Raw genomic sequence first — 16,809 nt, 5'->3', positions numbered from 1 at the left:
TGAACCTGCGTTACTCAGCTGAGCCGCGCTGCCGACTTCTTGTCCTATCATACCTTATAATTTTATGCATCGATGTATCTCTCCCCGCAGAGGCTGGACCGAGCAGGAGCCCTGATTGTGTGTCTGTGTGTTTACTGCAGGAGATATTTGACAGACATCCGTGAGACCGCATAGCATTTAGACGGAGGCCTAATAGGAGCCATCAGCTTTTCACTGAGAGAGTCCTTTCAGGCTTCTCTTTTAGCTTCCACTCCTGACACAGTCCGCAGCGTTTCAGACCTCATGAGCTGTACGTACTTGACCCCATGAGTTTTTTTTTTTTTTTAAATTTCCAGCCACTTTCTGTTTCATTGAATAGTCAGGGAAGAACAGGTTCATGTTTACTTCGCACTGAGTGAGTTTAAGCATTCTGGGAGTTTGTGTCCAAATGTGGAGGAGAATACGAGCGGGTGACCAGCAACATGCATCCTTGGTCCGGCCTAAAGCAAGGATGTTGGTCGTCCTGAGACCACGTCGCTCTCGTTCTGAGTCTCCGGGGTGCCCCAAATCCTGCTAGTTTGGTAAATGTCACGCTTCCACGTGGTGGAGAGTGGCCTCGGCAGCAGAGCGGGCGGGCCGGAGCCGTGAGCGGGGCTGCAGACTATGGGCCAGCCACGTCTCATGTTCCCACGGGTAGGTACTTGCAGCGAGTGTTGTGGTGTTTAGCCTCGGTGCGAGCACCCCAGCGGCAGACAGACGTGAAACTCAGTCATCCCTCCTTCAGTCTGAATTACTGTCTTTGGGAACATGACAAGCAACCAATCCAGGAAAACCGTGTTGCCAGGATACCGGCAATAAACTCCATTGCTTTCCCTTTATTGGCTGGAGTGAGCCTTTTCATAGCAATTCAAAAACAGGTCATTCTGCAACGATACGTATTTACATTTCCCATAATTGCGTGGTGGGGGTCTGTGGGTTTTGGAAGGGCCGCATGGGCAGGTTTTTATGTAGCTGGTACTATATGTTTGCTTGTAATTTGTAGCAAGCTTACTTAATATGTTGTAGTCAGAAAATATTTTTATGGCTCAAATGCAAATGGGTATTTGCGAACAGGTTTTATGTGGCACCAGAGATCGCAAGTGAAACAAATCTTGGGGAAAACGTAAGCGCGACCTGACACCGGCCAAACAAGGGCGATATTTCAATGACTGCTGGGGCCTCGAAACCTAAATGTAAACATTTTCAGATTTATTTTTTTTAGTAGTCTAAGTTGTTAATGTTTTACTCCTCTTGTTTATCGCCTGTAGTCTGCAGTAAAGCAAAGCTGCAAGTGAAATACAACGTGAAGTGTGATGGCCCGATTCCAACACATTCTGATCCCGTACAATATGCCCAATTTGCTGCTGAGATTTCCACCCCCCCCCCATTCCCAACACCCACACACACATACAAATATACACACACACACACACACACTTACGCACACAAGTGCCTCCCTCCTAGATTTACACAGAGCCTCCTCCCTAAGGTGCAACTTTGTTCTTGGACCACAAACTGCTGCTGGGGAGCGGCGGAGGCCCACTAAAACGGCCCCCTGCACATTGGAGTGTGACATTTGGAGTAGCATTACTGCAAAGCAGCTGACTCTTACACCAGCGGAGCCGGTGATGAGGACCGCAGAGAGGAGCCAGAATGTCATCATGGCCTGGAGAACGAGGCTCTTCTAGCAGCACAGCATGTCTGCAGCATCTGATTCTGGTCAAACCGGTGAACAACACCACGGGTGTTTCTAAACCCCTGTAGTTGCCCATTAAATGAAACACCTGGTGGCACCTGTACGGCGGTGGGGAAGACAAGCCACACTCAAATGGTGAGGAGGACTAAAAACTTCAAGTAATGGCAAGAATATGCCTCCCTTAAATGTGTTGCACTCATAAATGACGGTCCACATAGTCCATGGGCCAGAGCCCAAAATTTCCTATTTCGGTACACTCAAGGTGGCAAAACTTACTTATAATTTTTGAAAGGATCCATGTCTGTAGATGATATTTTGGTATGATAACCATTCCTGAGTGGCAGCTGTATCACAGTTATCAGCTCATGAAGTTAACCACCCCCTAAAGTGAATTGCATTTTAGACGCTGGTGCATATCCTGGTTTAGCCTCATGGTCAGGACATTTTTCAATGTTCTATAATATTGTCTTTGGTATCATTTTAAAGGGGACCTTCTTAGCTTTCATTCAAGCCCTGTTGTGGATATTTCTCACAAATATAGAGGTCACTTGAGCTCTTCAACCCGTCAATAACACACATCTTTCTGCAATGTTCGCCTAAACTATATACTTTCTTTTAGCCCTGTGGCATCTAGGAATATCAGGGACACAAAACACACAAACTGGAATACTCACAGGACTGTAAAGATTCAGGAAATGTATAATATACCCATACTATTTCATTGTGTGAGGTGATTGTGAACCTTAAATTAGAAGGGCATTATTACTAAGAAACTAACTAGACCAAAGCCAGTTAGTCCATGGGTCAGACCAGATATCGATATCACCCAAGGTGACACAACTTCACTGGTGCCATTTTATTTGGTACACTAACAGAAGTAAAATAATATAGATAACCTTTCCAAAATGAGCAGCTATTTCATTTTTCTTTCAGGAAACCTGTTTCTGTGCCTCTCACGATTGTGCATTTGCCCAGATTTTTACAAATATAGCATTTCAACACCCCTGGTACTGATTAGCCTAGCTTAAACTCTGGGACAGTTCTTAGTTGGCCAACAACCAAGGATAACCAGTACTGTGTACTTCCATTCATTGTGCTAAGCTAGGCTAACGTGCAGCCAGATAGCTTTCTACTAAACACATATAGAGGAAACTGGTATCTATCTTCTTGTCTCACTCGGGAGAAGATTGTAAACTAATTTCCCATAATGTTAGCATGTTCTTTTAATGTATATGTTAATATGATTAGTTAAAGTGGCTACGAGGAACTTTCATCTTGTGTTGATTTTAGCGGCCTCATGTGGACAAAATACAGCTGTTGCATAGCAACTAGGTAATGTATCTATTTGTGGCTATGTAAGATAAATAATGGTAATATGACGCTGGTGAAGCAAAGTAAACTTTGTTTTAGTAGTGTTCATACACCTAAGTTACATGTATTTGTTTGTATGTGGCAGGTGAAAACTGACTGAATATGGCCACTGGTGAACAAGCAAGTTTTTACCCAATACCAAAGCGCCCACGGGTGGAGTGCATTATCCACTGTTCTGATGATACAGATAAGCTGGTTTCACTACAAAGTGTCGACTCATGGAGAACTCTGCTCAGGGCAGCTCAGATACGAAATCATGCACCAGTTTTGAAACTGGCAAAAGACACTCCTGAGGGACAGATTCCAGCAATCTACTACCACAGAAAGTGTCGCAGTATCTTCACTATGAAGCAAATTCTTGATGGCCTCCTTGCAAAAGAAAAGAAAAATTGTGTCTCTGCTGAAGAGAAACAATCTAAGAGAGTAGCTCGACATGCTCCAAGTACATCTAGGACTTATGATGCAGAGTGCATATTTTGTCAGAAAAACAGCAAATATTCCAAGAGACAGAATACGAGAGAAGTACTGGTGCAGTGTCGAGAACTGCGAGCTGATGCAAAGATCAGGAGTGCAGCCACAAAGAAAAGGGACAGCAGAATCCTTGCCATTGTGAGTAGAGACCTTGTAGCAGCTGAAGGGCACTACCACAGGTCATGCTATAGACTTTACACCAAAGAAGAGGTTTCCAAAGGAGAGGTTGCCAGCAATGAAGATGATGATGCTGCAGCCCAGTATGAAGCTGCTGTGAATAAGGCATACAATGAGCTGTTCCTCTTCATCAGGATGGAGCTTTTTGGCAATCCTCAAGTGATGACAATGACTGATCTCTCTTCTAGACTGGTAGCTTCAATGAACTCCCAAGGCATTGCCCAAGTCAAGGAATCAACCAAGAAGCACATAAGGCGAAACCTGGAGAGTGAGTTTGCTGGAGCCTTGCAGATATTCCCTGATGAGAAAGGAAAATTCCTCCTCTATCCCGATAACGTGTCCATGAGGGAACTTGCCAAAGAAAATCAGTCTCTCAAAAGGGAGCTGCAGACCCTGAAAAGTGTCAGTGCACAAGATGTTATAGCCAAAGCAGCCATCAAATTGAGAGCAGACATTAAAAGTCAAGATGTTCCTCAAACCTGGCCGCCTGAAGTCAAACCAGAAGCAGAATGTCCTACCATTCCAGAGTCGCTCATTATCTTCCTGTACTCTCTACTCACAGGCTCAAATGATCCTGATCATGCCTCCCAGAGAGTGCAGTGCCTTCTGCAGTCATTTGGCCATGACATAATATATGCAGTGACATGTGGAAATACCAAGCCTTCCAAGCACATTGTTCCGCCATTCAGTGTCAAATCGTTGACAGGAAATGTAGAGTTGATAAACATCCTCAACCGACTTGGTCACAGTGTGTCCTATTCACAGATGGAAAAGATCAACACTGCCCTGTGTCTCCAGAAACTCTCATCATCAGGGAGTGGCATTGCCCTTCCAGCTAACATCCATCCTGGCATATTCACAACTTTAGCCTGGGACAGTATCGACCGTCTTGAAGAAACTGTCAGTGGTGAGGGAACATCTCACAGAGTCCATGGGATTGCTGTGCAAGCAAAGCCAGTCAACCCACTTCCTGTCCAACCCATGCCCACTGTTCCCAAAACAAAGAAGAGAAGCATTGATGGACCCCCACCAATGTTACCAACTTACAATGCTGGACAACGGGTAGGGCCACCACAAAGCAAAAAGTCAGATGCCGATACTGCAGCCAATACTAAGCTTGCCAGAGAGAAAAACCTTCTTTGGGTCCTAGCACGCATGTCACAACAAGAAGAACAGTCAGTCAGCAGCTGGACAGGCTTCAACATCCTTACTCGAGGAGAGATGACGGTCATCCCCGACAATATAGGCTATCTGCCTACCATCAATGCTCCAGCGACACAAATGTCTACTGTCAACGAGGTGCTTAACCAGTCACTGAGCATCATGCAGTGCTTAGGCCTGAGGAAGATTGTCTGTGTCTTTGACGAAGCCCTGTATACGAAGGCTGTCGAGATCACATGGAAACACCATGACAAGTTCCATGATATCATCGTTAGGCTTGGGGTATTCCACACCATCTGCACACTGCTGGCAATAATAGGAAAGCGTTTCCAAGATGCTGGACTCAAAGACCTCTGCATTGAGTCTGGCATGATTGCAGAAGGCTCAATTGCTGGTGTTATGGATGGCCGCAAGTACAACAGGGCAGTGCGACTACACAAGCTCCTGTATGAGGCTCTCATGCGACTGACCTTGAATGGTTTCCTGTCCTGGTTGGAAGAAACTCACAGGAATGACATGGTTCACCTGAATGAGACACTGAAGACCATTGACAGCCTTGGGAAAGAAGTCTCACAACATCCTTTGAAGGAGGTCCTCGAGAACAGCTCTTGTACACGCATCATGGATCTATTTGAAGTCTACCGTGAGTTCCTTAGAGGTGGAAACGGCAGCCTCTCGAACTTCTGGATGTCCTATTTGGACATGGTTGAAATCTTGTTGGGGCTCATCCGAGCATCCAGAGAGGGAGACTGGATGCTACACTTGGCTAGCATTCGAGCAATGATCCCATGGTGCTTTGCTTATGACAGGATGAATTATGCACGCTACCTCCCCTACTACTACGCCCAGATGTCTGAGCTGCCCATCACACACCCAGATGTGTACACAGAATTCATGGAAGGAGGCTTCTCAGTCCAACTGGGCTCCACCAATCCCTTTGGCCGAATCCCTGTTGACCAAGCTATAGAAGAAACGGTGAACAAAGACACCCAAACAGCTGGAGGGACAAAGGGATTCAGCTTGAAGCCAGGAGCTGTGACCAAATATTATCTCACAGCTGAGTATAGAAGCATGTACCTCAGACAGCTGAGAGACCTGACAGGTCAAGGCAGGTGCAAATGGTCTCATCCAGATCTACAGAGTCCAAGGATCAAGAGAGATGAAGCAGATGTCCAGTCTCTCATGGACCTTATGGAGAATAACTGGCTCAATCCTATGTCCCCTGATGAGATTGATTTGGTTAGCCTCTCCACTGGCAACATGGCTCCACCTGATGTGACCATAGATCTCTTGAGAGCTCTTGAGAAAGGAGAAGAGGCCTACCAAGCATTCCAGCAAACAAGGTTAGATGCAGACCCACCACCTGTGAAATTCCACGACAAGATGACCAAGCAAAGTCTGAAAACATTCTCCAATGTCAGCACAAAACAAGCTCATGGAAAGAAAGCACAGGATGTGGTTCTGAAGGCAGATAGAAACCTTTTCAGTCACATGATCCTGGTGGCTGAAAGCAGGAAGGTGAATCTGAAGGATGTCCTTGCCTACCCATTGGGCCCACTACCATGGGCACTGGCAAATGCTGATGGGTCCTTACGAAAAACAAACAAGGCTGCACTTGCCAGAGAGCTTGAAAAGAATGTATCTCCTGCAGAAAACATCCCAATCCCATCTACTTCCATCATTGATGGGATGAGCCTGGTCCAAAAAATGAATGGCAACAACAAAACCTTTGCACAGGTGGCAGAGTCAGCCTTGACCCAGGTCCTCCATGAGGGAGCACAGAGTGGGAGGATTGATGTTGTTTTTGATGTCTATCACCAGACTTCGATCAAAGATGCTGAACGACTGAACCGGGGTGGAGACATCACTCTCCAGTACAAGAATCTTGCAGGGGGACACCACGTCCAGCAGTGGAGAAAATTTCTGTGCAGTTCCTCCAACAAGACCAGTCTCATCAAGTTTCTGGTGGAAGAGTGGAAACTCCCACGATACAGAGCTATGCTGCATGGCAAGGTGTTGTACATGACCTGTGAGGAAACCTGCTACAAGTTGACAGAAGATGGGTGTGAGGAAGCAGCAGAACTGCACTCCACACATGAAGAAGCTGACACCCGTCTGCTCCTGCATGCATTGCATGCAGCAAATGCGGGCTCAAAGTCAGTTATCATCACAGCTGAGGACACTGATGTCATGGTGCTTTGTCTTGGCTTCCAGAAGGACATCACCTGTCCCATCTACCAGAAGTGTGGGACTCAGAACCACACACAGTTTGTCGACATCACCAAACTGGCAAGTTCACTTGGAGACAGCATCTGTGACAGCCTAATTGGCTTACATGCCTTCACAGGCTGCGACACTGTCAGTGCATTTGCTCGTCGAGGGAAGCTGAATGCCCTGAAGATAGTGAGAAAGCACACTTCCTGTCAAGAGACTTTTAGTCAACTGGGACAGACATGGAATGTGAGTGATGAGCTGTTCCAGAAAATTGAGCAGTTCACCTGTCGGATGTATGTTGCTAATAGCAGCACTGCTGAGGTGAACAAACTGCGTTACCAGCTCTTCTGCACCAAAAGGGGAGAGGTTGAGTCCAGCCAGCTGCCACCATGTAAAGACTGTCTCTTTATGCATGTTCAACGAGCCAACTATCAGGCAGCAATATGGAAGTGCTGTCTGCAGGCTAACCCTGCAGACAGGCCCTACTGAGTATGGATGGACAGACGATGAAGGCAAGCTGGCCATTTACTGGATGCACTCCCCACCTGCACCAGATGTGGTCTTGGAAATGCTAACATGCAAGTGTGTGCATTCATGCAAAATGCCAAGCTGCATGTGCCTGTCAAATGGACTTCCATGCACAGACATGTGCAGGTTACAGACCTGCAGTAACCAAAAACAGCAGGATGGTCCAGAACTGGACTTTGAACTTGGGGAGTCAGATGATGAGAGAAACGAGCAGTTTGATGAATGACAGTGTGATGATTCTGATGGTATTACTGTGGTAGTAGTCTATTGATGCACAGGATGTTGATTCTGGACTTGGTTATCCAGAGCTTGATAACAATAATGTAACCATATTCACATATACCCATTACCCTACCCATTACCATTACATATACCCACTAATGATATGGGATTACATGTATCATTGACTAAGTATATGTAAATGTCAATGTTGTTTAAAATATTAAAATAGTTCATTACCTCACTATGCTCACTATGGTATTCCTTTTTATCATGTATTTTGATTGTGTATTTAAACAAATGTATAGAGACCAGTTTGTGACCTAACTGGCTTTGGTCTAGTTCTCATTTAAGGCTCACAATCACCTCACACAATGAAATAGTATGGGTATATTATACATTTTCTGAATCTTTACAGTCCTGTGAGTATTCCAATTTTTGTGTTTTGTGTCCCTGATATTCCTAGATGCCACAGGGCTAAAAGAAAGTATATAGTTTAGGCGAAAATTGCAGAAAGATGTGTGTTATTGACGGGTTGAAGAGCTCAAGTGACCTCTATATCTGTGAGAAATATCCACAACAGGGCTTGAATGAAAGCTAAGAATGTCCCCTTTAAAATGATACCAAAGACAATATTATGGAACATTGAAAAATGTCCTGACCATGAGGCTAAACCAGGATATGCACCAGCGTCTAAAATGCAATTTAGTTTAGCGGGTGGTTAACTTCATGAGCTGATAACTGTGATACAGCTGCCACTCAGGAATGGTCATCATACCAAAATATCATCTACAGACATGGATCCTTTCAAAAATTATAAGTAAGTTTTGCCACCTTGAGTGTACCGAAATATCGTCTGGCCCATGGACTAACACCCTCATGAAACAACTGTTTTTGGGTCCCCCCCCCCTTTTCTCCCCAGTTGTATCCGGCCAATTACCCCACTCTTCTGAGCCGTCCCGGTCACTGCTCCACCTCCTCTGTTGATCCGGGGAGGGCTGCAGACTACCACATACCTCCTCCGATACATGTGGAGTCACCAGCTGCTTCTTTTCATCTGACAGTGAGGAGTTTCACCAGGGGGATGTAGCGCATGGGAGGATCACGCTATTCCACCCAGTCCCCCCCCCCCCGAACAGGCGCCCTGACTGACCAGAGGAGGCGCTAGTGCAGCGACCAGGACACATACCCACATCCGGCTTCCCACCCGCAGACACAGCCAATTGTGTCCATAGGGACGCCCGACCAAGCCGGAGGCAACACGGGGATTCGAACCAACGACCCCCGTGTTTGTAGGCAACGGACTAGACCACTATGCCACCCGGACCCCCCCCCCTCCTTTTTTTTGTCCTGTTTGTTGGACACAAGCCACCTTAACACAAAAACAATGCGATACACAAAACTACTGTGAGGAAATGTTTTCAGGTCCCAACCAACCTCACTGCATTTCCCTCCACAAAGACTGAACATGTTTCCGTTCTGTGGCCAGAGACTGTCACGATGACTTAAGACTGCTCATCTCCAGCAAACAACTAGAGGGCCTTTATTTGATCAACGTGTTCACAACAAGCCCCAGTGGTAGCTGGCTAGCCCCACTCCGGCACACATACACAACTACACACACAAAGGAGGAGATAGGCAGAATGTAATTGAAAATGATAAATGGAATATAAACAACAGTTTGGGGGAAACCAGATTAAATAAATGAACATTCCCATATACATGATAAACCAATTGCCTATATTATAGAGCCATATTGATCCGTGTTGACAGTTTGCAAAGTGTTTCACATGTAGAGGAACTTGAAAAGTCAGTCTTTCCGACGGGCAGACTTTTCGATGACAGCTTTATTGAAATCGGGGATTTCGAGGGCTAGTAGCTTTTGGTCCTTAGGAATGTTTTAATTTGCTCGAATTAACAGCTCTGGCTGTAATGTGAGTTGTAATCCAAATATGCAGTAGTTTTGGTTTCTCACAAAATACATCCTACTAAATTTTCATGATTAGCATATTAAATGCCTTTGTGCCATGGCATGCGCTAATGTTGTCATGTATCTGTGCAAGTTCTGTTTTGCATACCATCGGGTAGGCTTTGACTGTTTTCCTTGGTATTTCTGCGGGAGGACCTTTGGAGGATTCAGGGAAACGTTCACTATTAAATAGGATTGCTGCAGCCGGATGCCCGCAGGCCGAAACCCATCCTTAGCGTTGGCCATGACTTTGTCACGCGCCTTGAGTTCAGCACTGACATCTCCGGGCTGTGAGAGGAGAAGTGGCGCAGACTTTTTTGAAATGGCATCAGCAAAGTTTCTCATGAAATTATGTCAGCGCAACATCAATATTTCTCTTCCTAAGTCGTGCATGGAATATAAGTCTACATGAGGCGTGACGGAACATAAATGGCGGGAACCTTAAGCGTCCCTGACTGTGGTTGTGTCAAAGCCTGAACACTGTTAAAGCGCCCCATCAAAGCGTCCTTGTTCTCGTCATCAGTGCTGACAACCCGGCGATGAAAGTTCCACTGTGTCTGGGACACCCATGGCAACCTGTATGTGTCCTCTCCAAAACAGTCGCTGTTTATGAAGGGTGAGGGAAAATGGCTGAAGAACCACCGAAATCAAGGAAACAATTGCTCCCTGTCCTTAAACAGATAAACTGAAGAGTTGTCGCTTTTGTCCCGTATTGAAAACATCAACAGTAACACGTGTTACCATTTTGGAGTTGAAGACAAATGTTCAGTGAATTAAACACATCTTGGTGAACTCAGACGTTATTTACCGGGCAGGTCTTGGTAGCACGATACAATAAATCATGGACAGCCCACTGCAGCTCGGTGCGGTAAAAATGGAATGAAACTATTTTAAAGTGTAAAGCTTTCAGTTTGCATGTACCAGTTGGCCTCATCCATAATTGCATGGGTTCTTGGGTAGGCGTGTGCTCGGGAGTCCACTTTGATGCAGCCTTCGCCGAAGGATGCACAACGAAAACCTTTGCTTGTCTAGTGAGCTACACAGTTTACTATCCCAACAGCCATTTATGATTGGTCAGTTATGCGCCATATAGAGGGGTTGAGTTCTTTGGAAGCGCCATTCAGGGCCCATTTATGCTCATTTCCCCCCCCCCTTTTTTTCTCCCCAATTGTACTTGGCCAATTACCCCACTCTTCCGAGCCGTCCAGGTGGCTGCTCCACCCCCTCTGCTGATCCGGGGAGGGCTGCAGACTACCACATGCCTCCTCCGATACACGTAGAGTCGCCAGCCGCTTCTTTTCACCTGACAGTGAGGAGTTTCACCAGGGGATGATCATGCTATTCCCCCCACTTTCCTGTCCCCCCAAAACAGGCGCCCCGACCGACCAGAGGAGACGCTAGTGCAGTGACCAGGACATCTTGCTTCCCACCCGCGGACACAGCAAATTGTGTCTGTAGGGACGCCCGACCAAGCCAGAGGTAACACGGGGATTCTAACCGGGATCCCCGTGTTGCTAGGCAACGGAATAGCTACCCTACCTGGACGCCTTATGCTCATTTCTATACTGTTAATTGCGCTAATTATTGTCGCAAAACTCTTCCCAACTGTTCATTGGTTTAAATGGGAGAAACACTTGCAACACACTTGCCATTTTTCAAATTGCCACTCTCACATATACAATCATGGAGGTCCAGCAAAACACGACTGGACAGTATTGTGCCAGTGGCAAAGGACAGTACTACAACCACTGTTAATGGTCATATGATATTGAAATGACATGTCTCAATCATAAATCCTGGACTTCCTGGGGGCTCAACCAATTTGTGTGTGTTCCATGCTGGCAGAGGCCTGGGCGCAACGGCCTGGAATTGAAATTCAGCCTCTCCCTCTCTCCATCGCATCCCTTCTGCCAAACTCTACTTTCCCATCTAAAAAAAGGCGAAATTACCCAAAAAGAAAAATCACAAATTATATCCTGCGCTTGGCATGCTCCATTTTGAATGATATCTGCTGTTTGAGAGGTTCAGTGTTTAGTTTTCCCTGCCCTCTGGGTCTGTGCGTTCATTCACAACGTTGTTCCACTGCTTGTGTCAATAAGACAAAGTGGGAAAAAGGAGAAGAGGAACCAATCGGATACTGTGAATTAATTGGTGGTTTATTTTGGAGCTCAGGACTTTTCTATGGTTTCAGCTGATTATTAGCCACAGCTTCAATTTAATACCTGGCCTTGGCAAACCATAACACGGCACCCTCAAAATCAAATTAGAAACAGATTTTTATTGCTGCCGCTCATAAAAAGATACATCACTCTGCAGGTTGTTTTCCTTTTTTTACTAACAGAATGTGTTTTATAACCAGCTAGAAATTGATATCTTAATGATGCAGGGTGTTATAGGGGTGTTGTAATACTCTGGAAACGCCATAGTTTTTGTTTCCTGTGCCAGTCTTGCTGAGTCGTGACCTCGGTGTGGTGCTCATGTTGCACGTGTCGAAAAGTGACCCAGTTGTTTCGGGGCTCCCTGCCGAGCAGGCCCCGCTGAAGGAAAATGCCCCATAAAGACACGTTAGACTGCTAGGCAGTACACCCCACAGGCTCCGAAACAACGCCTTTTACCCCCATCAGCTGCCCTTTCAAAGACATTTGGGTAGTATTTCTACTTATCGGTGTGGGGGGAAAAGGTGCATTATATTAAGACATGCACAGGTAGTCTGCTGCACGTCCACCCTGACGAATCTATCATGCATCTTAAGTTGTGTTAGTGGTGCTGTTAATTCACTCACATTGTTGTACAGCAGAGCCAAATTATAAAGTTTTGACAAAGCGCCCTGTTGACTCTCAACCAAACTATTTGTTAAATCCCTTAACAGCTGAGTAAATTTTCATGAGGCATTTCTTTGACGCGGAGCAGAAGTGTAGCAGTATTGATGCTACTATACACGTGTCCTCTTTATTTTTCTGATTTCTTTGTGATGTGAAATTGTCATTACCTCCTCTTTGCATAGGTTGTTCTTTGTGCATTTCTAAACCTGTCATACTACAAAAACACTACAATACTTAAAATAAAATTAAAATAAATATATATATAAAATTAAAATAATTAGTCAAATATATTTACATAAAATATATAAATAAATCATATTATATATATATATAAATATATATAATTAAAATAAACATTAAATAAAAATAAAATATATAAAATTAAAATAATTAGTAAAATGTATTTATATAAAATATATAAATATGTATAAATATATTATTTATATATATATAATATATATTATATATAAAATTAAAATACTACGAAAGTAGACACACATAGACCTAGATTATTGAGTACTTTTTCATACATAGAAATCCAAAATTCTCTTACACAAAGAGCATCACATATTTCTATTACATTTTCTGATATGAATTATCACAGGGAGCAGCATTTCATATGTAGTTGCTGGTTATTTGAACTCTTACTGATTCTTATTCCTCTCTGACGGTGAGTTTACTTTGCTTTCAAAGCTTCTACAACTGGAAGACCAAGATGAGCATGTCCAACTCCAGTGCCAACTACGAGGTGGTAACCAATAACCCCAGTGGTCTCCTCTTCAGGAACAAGACAGACGGAAAGGACCTGCATGTTGATCCCTGGGTAGGTTTTCTTCTTTTTTTACTCTAAAATTGACACTGGCATGGCTCTCTGCTCTCTCCCCTGCTGCTTTTTGGCTTTGTTTTCAAGGCCCTGGGAGACAAATGGTGCTCCTGTGTGGACAGTAGCCTCACCTGTTAAGTGCCAGTAAAACACATCCAAGGAAAGCAGAACACCTAAAACAGGCCAAAACATGACAAAATAAACTTGATGAATCCAGCGGGGATTTTTTTTTCAAAGTATTGAGCAAGTGTTAAGTCCCCATTCATTTTCTGACCTCACTACTTGCCGTAAGCTTTAGGTACTGTCTGGATCCGTCGGTCAAAGGTAAGCAACTTCCCGCCAAGGCAACAAAATAAACTTGAGTCAACTTTAATTCAGTGTATATGTGTGTGTGTGTGTGGGGGGGGTGGTTGCCCTACAGAGTTCTGTATAAGATGTTTGTTTTCCACCTTCTCCGATCATCTGAGGCTGCAGTTACAGTCTTAATCAGACACAGATATCAGATGTGAGTCATTATCAGAGTCGTCCACAGACAGACAGACAGACAGACAGAGAAAGAGAGCGAGAGAAAGGCGGAAGAGAAACGTTTGCTTTCCACCTGCATGAGGAGTGGAGGAGCAAGGGGTCGAGACAGGTGCTTCCTCTGTTTGACAGGAGTCCTGGATGAAAAACGACCAGCAGATAGCCCTTTTCCCCCCTGGTTTTCCTCTTTGCTTGGGGTAAGGGGGCTGGGGGATGGGGCAGCTGTTGGAGCTGATCTATTTTGAAAGTGCAGACAGAGCTTAGGGGACAGCTTTTTTTTTTTTGCTTTCTTTCCTCTTTTTTTTTTCTTTTTTGAAGCCCTTAGCTGAGGGCCAAAATGGCAGTGCAGTGTTCTAGCTGCGGTTGAGCACCGCCCCAACCAGGCCATCTATTAAAAACACAAGAGGAGGCGCCGGAAGCCAGACACAGCAAAACCACCCGTGTGCCCAGAACCCCGCTCAGCACCAGCCCACATTGGCTCATTGTGGACCAGCGCAGAACCATCCCACTTTTTAACCCATGAGCTCACTGGATGCCAATGTGGCCACAGTCCCTCAGGGGAACCTTCCAGAATCAAGGCTCACATCAAACACTAAACACGTCTTTGGGGGTGGCTTGTTTGTTTTTCTGCCTTCATCACACCATGACCTGTTTGTCTGCTCAGGCCAAAAGTAAGAAAAAATCTCATCTAGGGCAGTTTGAGATCAAAGCTAAAAAAATATCAAATCGCCACACTAGTTATATTGTTTTCCACACTGCTGTTTGAAGAACAAAGTGTTAATAAGTAGCAATATTTTAAATTTTCCTAAAAAATGGATGCTTATCGTTTCGTGGACTTGAGCGTTTCCTGTTTGATCCCAGGGCCTCTGTGAGGTCACTTTATTGCTCTATTTTTGTTGACGTTCTTTTGAACTCGCAACGGAGGACTGCATTACTTATTAAGACACCCACAAGTGCGTTTGAGGTAAAAGTGTAAATTGAGTGTAATGGCTGGCTATGTGTCCACTCCCACTAGAAGCTTTTGACACACTTCACCTTAAATAAATGCTCACAGCTGCTGCGAGGGCCTCACATCTCAGTGGAGGGGCCACGTCAAGTTTGACAATCAAAGTAGGCTTAAACCCAAAACGTTGTTGGAAAATGACTAATTACAGTAACTGTCAAATTATGTTACACTTGGCATCCTTATTAATATGCCTATTATTAGTGGAGAGCTGTGATTTGGATGTCCATGGTTTTATTGTAATTGTTAACATATCTGAGGTAGTTTACACAGCTTAAAATTATCACGTCTCCTTAACTAGTTCAAATTAGACGCCGATGGGTGGCTCATTTCATGTGTGCAAATGCGAAACCGATAATTAAGTGTGATTGTCAACAACCACACCCAGTTCTTCAGCAAATTGGATGTGTTAAATTGTGGAAATAAATAAATGTTAACAGGGTTACAAACACGCAGGCTCAGTATTTGTGTCTTTGCACCCATTGCAGGGGACACCTGGGGAAAACTCGACCCGGACGCCTCTGCAGTCACATCTCTACGTCCAAGTGGTCCTCTATGACCACTCCGTCAGGACGACCGAGGCCTCGGGAGCAGACACACACTGCAATTAAACACACATTCTGAGAGCACGGGAAGCCTTTAAGTTAAAGGAAATAAAGGTTGTTTGAGTCGCCCACTCATTTACATACTGTTCCCTCTTATATCATGCAAACCATCTGGGTGGAGGGAGCGCCGGCTCACTGTCTCTGCGGGGGGAAGGGGGGGGGTTAAGATAAAGCAGGATTAAGGTGAGTCGTTTCTCTCTTCACAATGAAGATACCAACTGTTTGTTATTGTAGAGTTTCTTGAAGTCTTTCTTTTTTTTCCCCCCACCACCACTCGTTCTCATGATTTCTGCCAAATATGTGGCTGTAGACCCAGCATCCTGATGCTCAGATGATGAATTTAGAACTACCGTATAATGGGTTTGCTGTGACTTAGCAGGCTTACCCCAAATTGAATTTGAATTTGAAGAAGTGTGTTTTAGTTCAGCCAAAGCAAACACACACGCACACACACACACATACAACCAGAGAAACCGTGTTATGACCCTTAATTGTTTGTTGTGTTCTGGACTGAAGGCCGGGCCCAGTTTGTTTGGTGTCCCCAAAGCGGCAGTGATGTTAGGTTGGGGCAGGAACCTGCTTGGGGGACCCCAGGCTCATGTTTTTGGTCAGTTTTGTCTAAACAAATTGAAGGCATAAGAGCTTTGAAAGATGATGGGAGTAGCTTTTATGTCCACCCCCAGGCTGCGGTAGCTCCAATTGGACTGGAAGAATGCTGCCAGTCTTCACAAAGAGAAGGGAAGTGGACTTAAAGCGTTCCGCATGTTCCCAGATGCCAGCGCAGACTGAACATGACATCAAAGTGCTCTATCATTTAAATATTAGTCATTCACTTTGACTAGGCCCGTTTGGAATGAATGAAAAAGAAATAACACAAAATAATTTGCTGTCAAAAAGCGCTCATGGCGGTTGGACTTCGCAGCTGGCAACCTTTTAGCCTGTATATTTTTACTGTGTGTTTCAATTCGATGAAACACACAGTAGAAAACGAATCTAGGAAAATAAACATCATATAAAAAAATAACAAGGACAAGAAGAGCTACTTAAGTTTGCAGGAAGGTAAAGTGGTTTATTTTAGTGGACTGCACGGTTCTAGTGTTGTACTGCCTGGAGACGTGAGTCAGATTACTAACACTTTTAAGACGACACATGAGGACAAAATCCGTAATGATTTAGTTTATTCACCTTCCCAACAGTGACCAGCGATTGA

The 16,809-nt window shown here is 44.7% G+C and overlaps 1 protein-coding gene across 1 annotated transcript in view; it reads left to right on the top strand.

Moving 5' to 3' along the window:
• The window catches only part of cfap299 (cilia and flagella associated protein 299), a 127,210-nt gene extending 111,605 nt beyond the window's left edge, over positions 1 to 15,605 (top strand). Inside the window, exons 5-6 of the mRNA XM_056278685.1 lie at positions 13,340 to 13,469; positions 15,483 to 15,605. Coding sequence (XP_056134660.1) covers positions 13,340 to 13,469; positions 15,483 to 15,605 — 253 coding nt within the window. The remainder of the gene's footprint in view (positions 1 to 13,339; positions 13,470 to 15,482) is intronic.
• The last annotated feature ends 1,204 nt before the right edge of the window (positions 15,606 to 16,809 follow it).

This window comes from Lampris incognitus, chromosome 1 (genome assembly GCF_029633865.1).
Source record: "Lampris incognitus isolate fLamInc1 chromosome 1, fLamInc1.hap2, whole genome shotgun sequence".
Classification (NCBI taxonomy): domain Eukaryota; kingdom Metazoa; phylum Chordata; class Actinopteri; order Lampriformes; family Lampridae; genus Lampris; species Lampris incognitus.
Note: the sequence above shows the minus strand (reverse complement) of the source record. Positions and strands in the feature narration are given on the sequence as shown.